This window comes from Diorhabda sublineata, chromosome 10 (assembly GCF_026230105.1).
Source record: "Diorhabda sublineata isolate icDioSubl1.1 chromosome 10, icDioSubl1.1, whole genome shotgun sequence".
In the NCBI taxonomy this organism is placed as follows: Eukaryota; Metazoa; Arthropoda; class Insecta; order Coleoptera; family Chrysomelidae; genus Diorhabda; species Diorhabda sublineata.
Window position 1 is genome coordinate 6,094,764 of NC_079483.1, and position 12,296 is coordinate 6,107,059.

Below are 12,296 nucleotides of genomic sequence, written 5' to 3' on the forward strand. Positions count from 1 at the left end.
CAGAGAAAATTTCTATCTCTTGATAGGTGTACACTGGATACTCCAACACTCATATAAGTCTCGCTCTTTGAATGTTTCGTACAGTAACTAGACTTTTATCACCAAAACGCTCATTACAAGTTTGTCGTTCATTATGATAGCAGTGTTGCCAGCTCTATTTTCATAGTTTCCCAAAATATAATCGTATCGCAAATACGTCTTGTACGTTTGTAAATAAACTTGCGCCATTCTTGAGGATATTCGAAACCCCTCGTTGAATAATTGGTTTCAGCTCCACTCTTCGCGATTCCTGGCTTATTCTTCGCCACGTGACGAAGTATTTCAAAGAAAAAACCAAAATTTCTACTATTTGAAATCAAAATCTGGGAATACTAATATCTGCAAACTCAAACTTGTTCTATGATGATACAAGCTCAAGGTTTGAGTTGTTTTTTAGAAAAAATAGGGACGTTTTTATGTGGGATAGGGTATATTTTAGTATTGGCCTAGATATAGAAAATATTTTTCCTTGCAAAGTCGTAATTTTTGGAAAGAAGTAACCTTGTGGTACTTTCTGCCAGGACGGGTACAGTTGCGGCGTTAGAGCAATAAACAACGAGGTGAAGTTTTGGAATGGGTTTCACGTGATGTGATGTAGGAAATATCGAGAAAAACAACGTAAAATCTGAAGAGTAGAATTCCTAGAGACTTATAGATAATTTTCCTCTGGAGTGTCAAGAATGAGCCGCCTAGTAAACATCCACGAGGTGGGGGAATGATATTTTTGACAACTACGTTGCTTGATGTCATTTAGACAGCTCGGAATTGAGGTTATGTATATATTGACATAAAAACGGGAGTCTTTTGAGTTTGTGGTTGTGTAGGGTGCTCTATAATTAATTAAACAATAATATTAAATAAAGTGTTGAATAAATTAAATACTTTCTTTATTTCATCATCTTAAAGTATCAAATTTTTCACTACAAGTTTTAATTACTTTGAAACTTGATTTATAAACATAATTAATTATAGTTATAACAAACAAACCTCGTATGTTGAAGTGAGCTGCAGGTCCTGGAAAACCGGCAGAAATATGAAGCTCATGAGTAAGGCTGAAATTAAGTAACCTCCAAGGATGTAAATATACTGTATTCCGTAAACGTATACTTCTGTCGGTATTCCCAATAAAGATATACCGCTTACAGAACTGAAAAGTTCATAATATTATCAGTCAAAATGTTGCAAGGATTTTGAAAATAATAATTTTACAAGTAAAACTTCTTAGGTACAGCACTGTAGCAACAGTTCCTCGCGGAACGGAAACACCCGACGTCTACCACTTTAGATGCTTTCCCGAGCTATTTGCAAAAACCTAACCGATAGACAGACGTGGCTCATCAACACCTAGTTCACCTGCAGACACCCAGAACGTCAATTAATCGAAACTCCTTCTTTTGGAGAAGTACAAGCATGTGGAGTCAGCTATCAAGTCGCGTTTCCCGAAAACCACAACATATAGAAGCTTAAGTTCGATATCCACAGGCTCCAGAATCGTCTGCTGAAGATTGTCATCCAGCTACTGCCATTCCAACAGTCAGAGTTCCCGCAACCAAAAAGAAACACAAGAGCAAGACTAATTTGAATTGAAATCGCTGAAGGAACCTAAGGACTGAAGTCTATTCAGAATCCAATAGACGTCAATCATCCGGTTCCTCAATCTTCCGAACCGGAATTTTCTTTATTACATTTTCCTAGCTTCAATCAGCAATGAACTCAAATCCAAGTGACACCAATTCTTATTTAACACAACATATATCCTAACGAACAGTATTTCGTAAAAATAGATTCGAGTCGACCTCCATTGCCCTTTCAAACGTCTCCTAGAGTGAATAAATCGCAGCATGCAAGAGAAAAAACAATTACAAAGAAGAAAGCCCGAAACTAATTCAAAGTGCTTCAATGAGGACTCAAGACAGAGTTAAATCGTCCATAGTTCGTCCACCATTAGCAAATTCTACTTTGTCAGATTGCCACCTAAGGAATTTGTAAATTGGAAAATGATATTTATGATTTTTAAATAAAACATTGCTTAGTTTGTGTGTGACATTCGAAAACAGTTTGTCTCCTTTTTTCTCTGAATAATTGAGTGATTACCACGAAATCTTCTTTGTCTTTTCCAAAATCGGTACCACAACATCAGGGAAATTGTTTCTGTCGAATTTTAATGAAGCAATGACAGTGTGAACGCTCTCGCTGTACGACGGGACGATCCAGTGTGAACAATACTTTACATCGTACGGTTTTTTCCGTACGGGCGAAACCGTACCGTTTCTTAAGATAACATTTACAAAAATTGAATTTTAACTGTTGAAACATTAATTCAATACAGAAAAGCGGAAATATTGATATGATTTTGTTACCAAATTCTTAGAAATATCTTATATATTAAAAAAATTGATGATTTCCATTCCGAGTCCGTAAAGGCGTTCTACCCAACCGATTTGCTTAATTTTTTTTTTTTCAATGAAAGGTATTGATGCACAGATTAGCCATTAACCATCGGATTTCATGTAATTTTCACCATTCTCAAGTTATACTCAAATGCGATTTCCCCCTGTACATTACTTATGGAAGTTTTCACATACACACGTTCTATCCTCAATATCTCCGGTTCTATTCAAGATAGAGACTTCGTTTTGATTTAAAAACACTCGCTGAAATACGTTCTTTCTTTTGAGTTGTTTAACACTTAAATCGGTTGAGTTGGAGAGGTGCTAGGCGCGGGCATTCAACGTGGAGTTATTGATTTTTGTAGGTTTTTGGCAATTTTTCTACATTCAAAGATCTATATCTCAGGTTCTAATATAGCTACAGAGTTCGTTTTGGTTTAAGAACACTCGCTGAAACACCTTCTTTCTTTTGAATTGTTGAATACTTAAATCGGTTGAGTTGGAAAGGAGCTAAGCGCGGACATTCAACGTGGAGCTATTGATTTTTGTAGGTTTTTGGCAATTTTTCTACATTCAAAGATCTATATCTCAGGTTCTAATACAGCTACAGAGTTCGTTTTAATTTAAGAGCACTCGCTGAAATACGTTCTCTCTTTTGAGTTGTTTAACACTTAAATCGGTTGAGTTGGAGAGGAGCTAGGCGCGGACATTCAACGTGGAGTTATTGATTTTTGTAGGTTTTTGGCAATTTTTCTACATTCAAAGATCTATATCTCAGGTTCTACTATAGCTACAGAGTTCGTTTTGGTTTAAGAACACTCGCTGAAACACCTTCTTTCTTTTGAATCGTTGAACACTTAAATCGGTTGAGTTGGAGAGGAGCTAGGCGCGGACATTCAATGTGGAGTTATGGATGTTTGTAGTTTTTGGCAATTTTTCTACATTCAAAGACCTATATCTCAGGTTCTAATATAGCTACAGAGATCGTTTTGGTTTAAGAACACTCGCTGAAGCACCTTCTTTCTTTTGAATTGTTGAACACTTAAATCGGTTGAGTTGGAGAGGAGCTAGGCGCGGACATTCAATGTGGAGTTATGGATTTTTGTACAATTTTTCTACATTCAAAGATCTATATCTCAGGTTCTAATATAGCTATAGAGTTGTATGTAGCCCTATCACGTGGGAAATCGTTCAAAAATGTAAAGATAGAGATTAAACCAAAGGGTCGACCCACAGCCAATGTTGTTTGGAAGGAAGTATTGTCAAATTACGTAGTCTATTGTATTATGAACAATGTAGAAATGATGGCTGATGTTTTGACCGTGCCCCGATACTTTTTGTATACCTTTGACAACATAAGTATTGATTGATTTTATGACGAAGCTATAATTATCCACATAGTCACTTCTGCGGAGCAGCACGGAGCAGCACTATCAAGATATTAAAATTGTTTAATCTATCGCTCACTTAAATATGAATTGGAATGATGTAGAATCATATTTCAACCTTTTGGAGACCATTTTAAAGGATAACGAATCGTTTACCGATCTATCCAACATCTTCAATATGGTTAGAACTCATCTTCATCTGAATAATCGTCGTGGAGCCGTTCTAAAGTAAAGTAAAAAATAAAGAAACTGCTGCAGTGTCGAAGAAATATTTTACCTTCCGCTTGAATCATGGAGAGCAAAAATAAAAGAAAGTAGGATATAAAGATGGTTTACTTCCAGGTTTTGTCCTCCACATGTTAAAAAAATCGGCCACACAACTGCGAATAAGGTCCTTTTGATTGCTGATGGGTATGCGTCGGTTTGTTCGGCCGAAGTTCTGTAGCTAACCGAAGCAAATGACATTATTCTTTTTTGTTTGTCAATCTACAAACTCCAACACTCAGACAGAGCTATTTTCAAGTCATTAAACTCTAAGTTTTATTAACAATGTCGTAATTGGCTTGATGATAATGCAGGTCGAAGGATAACCCGATCAGATTATTGAGGAAAATCTACGTCTCAAAGGAATGCTTCTCCTGGGAGCAGCTCAGGAATATATCCATACGACCTAACGTTTCTAATGAAAGTCAAATCGCGGAACCATTGGGTCGTGGGTCGAAGTTACCCCAACCGGGAGCGTGTAAAGCAAGTAGTAGAAATGCTGACTTCAAAAGAAAGTATTGAAGAGAAGGTAACAAAAAATAGAGAAGAAACAACAAACGAAAGCAGGATTAATTTCTGAAGAAGAATCGGAAAATTTTTTTACTGTTTCGAAAGGATGTTTGAAAATACTTCAGACACATGTGGAAAGAAGGCAAAGGAAAAGACTGAAGACAAGGAAAATGAAACCAAAGTGAAAGGAAAATGAGAAAGGACGAAATATAAATAATGTAGTCATCTTTTACTACTTGCTATAGCCATTTGACACGGATGTGTCGAATAAGATGGCCACCAGTTATGTCAATTGATAAATCGCCACCAAAGATTGTAAAACCAAAGTTGATTAATAAAAGAATTATAATGAAGAACAGATTTCCATTTTTTATGTTAAAACCGAGTCTTGGGCTCCTAATTGTGTTTATAAATCGAATAGTTGAGACTCACAAAGAGTGTTCCGCCTCTATAATACACGAACTAGGTTTTTAACTACAAACCTTCCGTTTTTGAAGATATTAACTAGGTTTTAGTATCGTGAGACAATGTTGTTTTAGTTATATTGTATTCTATACTTTGTTTTATTAAATTTAACATACCTAGCAAGCAGCGACATCGCAATCGGAATCACGCCCATCGATCTACTAGCCACTAAATAATCTTGAGCGGTTTCCGATTTTTTCCATATACCAAAATACAAACCTACAATTAAACTTATACCCAACATCCCGATGAAAGTAACGTAATCAACCCATCCGAAACGTTGCATAGAACTTCCAACGTCTGTCACTTCTAACATTCTCGTTAAGTGAGGTTAGGGATGTAGTTCTGTGATCTAAAAAAATGTATTATGACATTTATAATAGATTAAATTATTATATATGGTTAATGTTTTGAAATAAACACGTTGTATATATTTTATGAATAAGATCTTGATATTACTAAGGTAACTCCCTGAAAAAAAGCTTCTTAGATCTCAAACAGTTTTCCTTCTCCAACATTGTTACTCACGAATTCGCTATGCTATAAGGCACCTGAGGAGACTTTGGTTCAAACATTAGCCTTAAAGTGCCTGATTGCGGTTGTAAATGCTTCTATAACTTGTCAAAGTCTGTATAAGGCACCTGAGGAGACTTTGGTTCAAACATTAGCCTTAAAGTGCCTGATTGCGGTTGTAAATGCTTCTATAACTTGTCAAAGTCTGTATAAGGCACCTGAGGAGACTTTGGTTCAAACATTAGCCTTAAAGTGCCTGATTGCGGTTGTAAATGCTTCTATAACTTGTCAAAGTCTGTATAAGGCACCTTAGGAAACTTTGGTTCAAACATTAGCCTTAAAGTGCCTTATTGCGGTTGTAAAAACTCCCATTTATTGTCAAAAGCCTCTATAAGGCACCTGAGGAAACTTTGGTTCAAACATTAGCATTAAAGTACCTGATTGCGGTTGTAAATGCTTCTATTTATTGTCCAAGACCTCTATAAGATACCTTAGGAGACTTTAGTTCAATCATTAGCCTTAAGTGCCTGATTGCTGTTGTAAATACTCCCATTTATTGTCCAAAACCTCTATAAGATACCTTAGGAGACTTTAGTTCAATCATTAGCCTTAAGTGCCTGATTGCGGTTGTAAATGCTTCTATTTATTGTCAAAAGCCTCTATAAGGCACCTGAGGAGACTTTGGTTCAAACATTAGCCTTAAAGTGCCTGATTGCGGTTGTAAATGCTTCTATAACTTGTCAAAGTCTGTAAAAGGCACCTTAGGAGACTTTGGTTCAAAGATTAGCCTTAAAGTGCCTGATTGCGGTTGTAAAAACTCCCATTTATTGTCAAAAGCCTCTATAAGGCACCTAAGGAAACTTTGGTTCAAACATTAGACTTAAAGTGCCTGATTGCGGTTGTAAATGCTTCTATTTATTGTCCAAATCCTCTATAAGACACCTTAGGAGACTTTAGTTCAATCATTAGCCTTAAGTGCCTGATTGCTGTTGTAAAAACTCCCATTTATTGTCAAAAGCCTCTATAAGGCACCTAAGGAAACTTTGGTTCAAACATTAGACTTAAAGTGCCTGATTGCGGTTGTAAATGCTTCTATTTATTGTCCAAAGCCTCTATAAGACACCTTAGGAGACTTTAGTTCAATCATTAGCCTTAAGTGCCTGATTGCTGTTGTAAATACTCCTATTTATTGTCAAAAGCCTCTATAAGGCACCTGAGGAGACTTTGGTTCAAACATTAGCCTTAAAGTGCCTGATTGCGGTTGTAAATGCTTCTATTTATTGTCCAAAGCCTCTATAAGACACCTTAGGAGACTTTAGTTCAATCATTAGCCTTAAGTGCCTGATTGCTGTTGTAAATACTCCTATTTATTGTCAAAAGCCTCTATAAGGCACCTGAGGAGACTTTGGTTCAAACATTAGCCTTAAAGTGCCTGATTGCGGTTGTAAATGCTTCTATTTATTGTCCAAAGCTTCTATAAGACACCTTAGGAGACTTTAGTTCAATCATTAGCCTTAAGTGCCTGATTGCTGTTGTAAATACTCCTATTTATTGTCAAAAGCCTCTATAAGGCACCTGAGGAGACTTTGGTTCAATCATTAGCCTTAAGTGCCTGATTGCTGTTGTAAATGCTTCTATTTATTGTCCAAAGCCTCTATAAGACACCTTAGGAGACTTTAGTTCAATCATTAGCCTTAAGTGCCTGATTGCTGTTGTAAATACTCCTATTTATTGTCAAAAGCCTCTATAAGGCACCTGAGGAGACTTTGGTTCAAACATTAGCCTTAAAGTGCCTGATTGCGGTTGTAAATGCTTCTATTTATTGTCCAACGCCTCTATAAGACACCTTAGGAAACTTTAGTTCAATCATTAGCCTTAAGTGCCTGATTGCTGTTGTAAATACTCCTATTTATTGTCAAAAGCCTCTATAAGGCACCTGAGGAGACTTTGGTTCAATCATTAGCCTTAAGTGCCTGATTGCTGTTGTAAATGCTTCTATTTATTGTTCAAAGCCTCTATAAGATACCTTAGGAGACTTTAGTTCAATCATTAGCCTTAAGTGCCTGATTGCTGTTGTAAATACTCCTATTTATTGTCAAAAGCCTCTATAAGGCACCTGAGGAGACTTTGGTTCAAACATTAGCCTTAAAGTGCCTGATTGCGGTTGTAAATGCTTCTATAACTTGTCAAAGTCTGTAAAAGGCACCTTAGGAGACTTTGGTTCAAAGATTAGCCTTAAAGTGCCTGATTGCGGTTGTAAAAACTCCCATTTATTGTCAAAAGCCTCTATAAGGCACCTAAGGAAACTTTGGTTCAAACATTAGACTTAAAGTGCCTGATTGCGGTTGTAAATGCTTCTATTTATTGTCCAAATCCTCTATAAGACACCTTAGGAGACTTTAGTTCAATCATTAGCCTTAAGTGCCTGATTGCTGTTGTAAAAACTCCCATTTATTGTCAAAAGCCTCTATAAGGCACCTAAGGAAACTTTGGTTCAAACATTAGACTTAAAGTGCCTGATTGCGGTTGTAAATGCTTCTATTTATTGTCCAAAGCCTCTATAAGACACCTTAGGAGACTTTAGTTCAATCATTAGCCTTAAGTGCCTGATTGCTGTTGTAAATACTCCTATTTATTGTCAAAAGCCTCTATAAGGCACCTGAGGAGACTTTGGTTCAAACATTAGCCTTAAAGTGCCTGATTGCGGTTGTAAATGCTTCTATTTATTGTCCAAAGCCTCTATAAGACACCTTAGGAGACTTTAGTTCAATCATTAGCCTTAAGTGCCTGATTGCTGTTGTAAATACTCCTATTTATTGTCAAAAGCCTCTATAAGGCACCTGAGGAGACTTTGGTTCAAACATTAGCCTTAAAGTGCCTGATTGCGGTTGTAAATGCTTCTATTTATTGTCCAAAGCTTCTATAAGACACCTTAGGAGACTTTAGTTCAATCATTAGCCTTAAGTGCCTGATTGCTGTTGTAAATACTCCTATTTATTGTCAAAAGCCTCTATAAGGCACCTGAGGAGACTTTGGTTCAATCATTAGCCTTAAGTGCCTGATTGCTGTTGTAAATGCTTCTATTTATTGTCCAAAGCCTCTATAAGACACCTTAGGAGACTTTAGTTCAATCATTAGCCTTAAGTGCCTGATTGCTGTTGTAAATACTCCTATTTATTGTCAAAAGCCTCTATAAGGCACCTGAGGAGACTTTGGTTCAAACATTAGCCTTAAAGTGCCTGATTGCGGTTGTAAATGCTTCTATTTATTGTCCAACGCCTCTATAAGACACCTTAGGAAACTTTAGTTCAATCATTAGCCTTAAGTGCCTGATTGCTGTTGTAAATACTCCTATTTATTGTCAAAAGCCTCTATAAGGCACCTGAGGAGACTTTGGTTCAATCATTAGCCTTAAGTGCCTGATTGCTGTTGTAAATGCTTCTATTTATTGTTCAAAGCCTCTATAAGATACCTTAGGAGACTTTAGTTCAATCATTAGCCTTAAGTGCCTGATTGCTGTTGTAAATACTCCTATTTATTGTCAAAAGCCTCTATAAGGCACCTGAGGAGACTTTGGTTCAAACATTAGCCTTAAAGTGCCTGATTGCGGTTGTAAATGCTTCTATTTATTGTCCAAAGCTTCTATAAGACACCTTAGGAGACTTTAGTTCAATCATTAGCCTTAAGTGCCTGATTGCTGTTGTAAATACTCCTATTTATTGTCAAAAGCCTCTATAAGGCACCTGAGGAGACTTTGGTTCAATCATTAGCCTTAAGTGCCTGATTGCTGTTGTAAATGCTTCTATTTATTGTCCAAAGCCTCTATAAGACACCTTAGGAGACTTTAGTTCAATTATTAGCCTTAAGTGCCTGATTGCTGTTGTAAATACTCTCATTTATTGTCAAAAGCCTCTATAAGGCACCTGAGGAGACTTTGGTTCAAACATTAGCCTTAAAGTGCCTGATTGCGGTTGTAAATGCTTCTATTTATTGTCCAAAGCCTCTATAAGACACCTTAGGAAACTTTAGTTCAATCATTAGCCTTAAGTGCCTGATTGCTGTTGTAAATACTCCTATTTATTGTCAAAAGCCTCTATAAGGCACCTGAGGAGACTTTGGTTCAATCATTAGCCTTAAGTGCCTGATTGCTGTTGTAAATGCTTCTATTTATTGTTCAAAGCCTCTATAAGACACCTTAGGAGACTTTAGTTCAATCATTAGCCTTAAGTGCCTGATTGCTGTTGTAAATACTCCTATTTATTGTCAAAAGCCTCTATAAGGCACCTGAGGAGACTTTGGTTCAATCATTAGCCTTAAGTGCCTGATTGCTGTGGTAAATGCTTCTATTTATTGTCCAAAGCCTCTATAAGACACCTGAGGAGACTTTGGTTCAATCATTAGCCTTAAGTGCCTGATTGCTGTTGTAAATGCTTCTATTTATTGTTCAAAGCCTCTATAAGACACCTTAGGAAACTTTAGTTCAATCATTAGCCTTAAGTGCCTGATTGCTGTTGTAAATACTCCTATTTATTGTCAAAAGCCTCTATAAGGCACCTGAGGAGACTTTGGTTCAATCATTAGCCTTAAGTGCCTGATTGCTGTTGTAAATGCTTCTATTTATTGTTCAAAGCCTCTATAAGACACCTTAGGAGACTTTAGTTCAATCATTAGCCTTAAGTGCCTGATTGCTGTTGTAAATACTCCTATTTATTGTCAAAAGCCTCTATAAGGCACCTGAGGAGACTTTGGTTCAATCATTAGCCTTAAGTGCCTGATTGCTGTTGTAAATGCTTCTATTTATTGTTCAAAGCCTCTATAAGACACCTTAGGACACTTTAGTTCAATCATTAGCCTTAAGTGCCTGATTGCTGTTGTAAATACTCCTATTTATTGTCAAAAGCCTCTATAAGGCACCTGAGGAGACTTTGGTTCAATCATTAGCCTTAAGTGCCTGATTGCTGTGGTAAATGCTTCTATTTATTGTCCAAAGCCTCTATAAGACACCTGAGGAGACTTTGGTTCAATCATTAGCCTTAAGTGCCTGATTGCTGTTGTAAATGCTTCTATTTATTGTTCAAAGCCTCTATAAGACACCTTAGGAGACTTTAGTTCAATCATTAGCCTTAAGTGCCTGATTGCTGTTGTAAATACTCCTATTTATTGTCAAAAGCCTCTATAAGGCACCTGAGGAGACTTTGGTTCAATCATTAGCCTTAAGTGCCTGATTGCTGTGGTAAATGCTTCTATTTATTGTCAAAAGCCTCTATAAGGCACCTGAGGAGACTTTGGTTCAATCATTAGCCTTAAGTGCCTGATTGCTGTTGTAAATGCTTCTATTTATTGTTCAAAGCCTCTATAAGACACCTTAGGAGACTTTAGTTCAATCATTAGCCTTAAGTGCCTGATTGCTGTTGTAAATACTCCTATTTATTGTCAAAAGCCTCTATAAGGCACCTGAGGAGACTTTGGTTCAATCATTAGCCTTAAGTGCCTGATTGCTGTGGTAAATGCTTCTATTTATTGTCAAAAGCCTCTATAAGGCACCTGAGGAGACTTTGGTTCAATCATTAGCCTTAAGTGCCTGATTGCTGTTGTAAATGCTTCTATTTATTGTCCAAAGCCTCTATAAGACACCTTAGGAGACTTTAGTTCAATCATTAGCCTTAAGTGCCTGATTGCTGTTGTAAATACTCCTATTTATTGTCAAAAGCCTCTATAAGGCACCTGAGGAGACTTTGGTTCAATCATTAGCCTTAAGTGCCTGATTGCTGTTGTAAATGCTTCTATTTATTGTCCAAAGCTTCTATAAGGCACCTTAGGAGACTTTAGTTCAATCATTAGCCTTAAGTGCCTGATTGCTGTTGTAAATACTCCTATTTATTGTCAAAAGCCTCTATAAGGCACCTGAGGAGACTTTGGTTCAATCATTAGCCTTAAGTGCCTGATTGCTGTTGTAAATGCTTCTATTTATTGTCCAAAGCCTCTATAAGACACCTTAGGAGACTTTAGTTCAATCATTAGCCTTAAGTGCCTGATTGCTGTTGTAAATACTCCTATTTATTGTCAAAAGCCTCTATAAGGCACCTGAGGAGACTTTGGTTCAAACATTAGCCTTAAAGTGCCTGATTGCGGTTGTAAATGCTTCTATTTATTGTCCAAAGCCTCTATAAGACACCTTAGGAAACTTTAGTTCAATCATTAGCCTTAAGTGCCTGATTGCGGTTGTAAATACTCCTATTTATTGTCAAAAGCCTCTATAAGGCACCTGAGGAGACTTTGGTTCAATCATTAGCCTTAAGTGCCTGATTGCTGTTGTAAATGCTTCTATTTATTGTCCAAAGCCTCTATAAGACACCTTAGGAGACTTTAGTTCAATCATTAGCCTTAAGTGCCTGATTGCTGTTGTAAATACTCCTATTTATTGTCAAAAGCCTCTATAAGGCACCTGAGGAGACTTTGGTTCAAACATTAGCCTTAAAGTGCCTGATTGCGGTTGTAAATGCTTCTATTTATTGTCCAAAGCCTCTATAAGACACCTTAGGAAACTTTAGTTCAATCATTAGCCTTAAGTGCCTGATTGCGGTTGTAAATACTCCTATTTATTGTCAAAAGCCTCTATAAGGCACCTGAGGAGACTTTGGTTCCAAACATCAGCCTTAAAGTGCCTGATTGCGGTTGTAAATGCTTCTATAACTTGTCAAAGCCTCTAGAAGACACCTTGCGATAG

The 12,296-nt window shown here is 37.0% G+C and overlaps 1 protein-coding gene across 1 annotated transcript in view; it reads right to left on the reverse strand.

Annotated features, from left to right (window-relative positions):
• The window catches only part of LOC130449992 (sodium-coupled monocarboxylate transporter 1-like), a 29,096-nt gene that overhangs the window by 16,186 nt on the left and 614 nt on the right, over positions 1-12,296 (reverse strand). The window contains exons 2-3 of the mRNA XM_056788151.1: positions 5,173-5,408; positions 1,027-1,186 (exon numbers count right to left, since the gene is read on the reverse strand). Of these exons, the coding sequence (XP_056644129.1) occupies positions 1,027-1,186; positions 5,173-5,372 (360 nt within the window). The 5' untranslated portion in view covers positions 5,373-5,408. The remainder of the gene's footprint in view (positions 1-1,026; positions 1,187-5,172; positions 5,409-12,296) is intronic.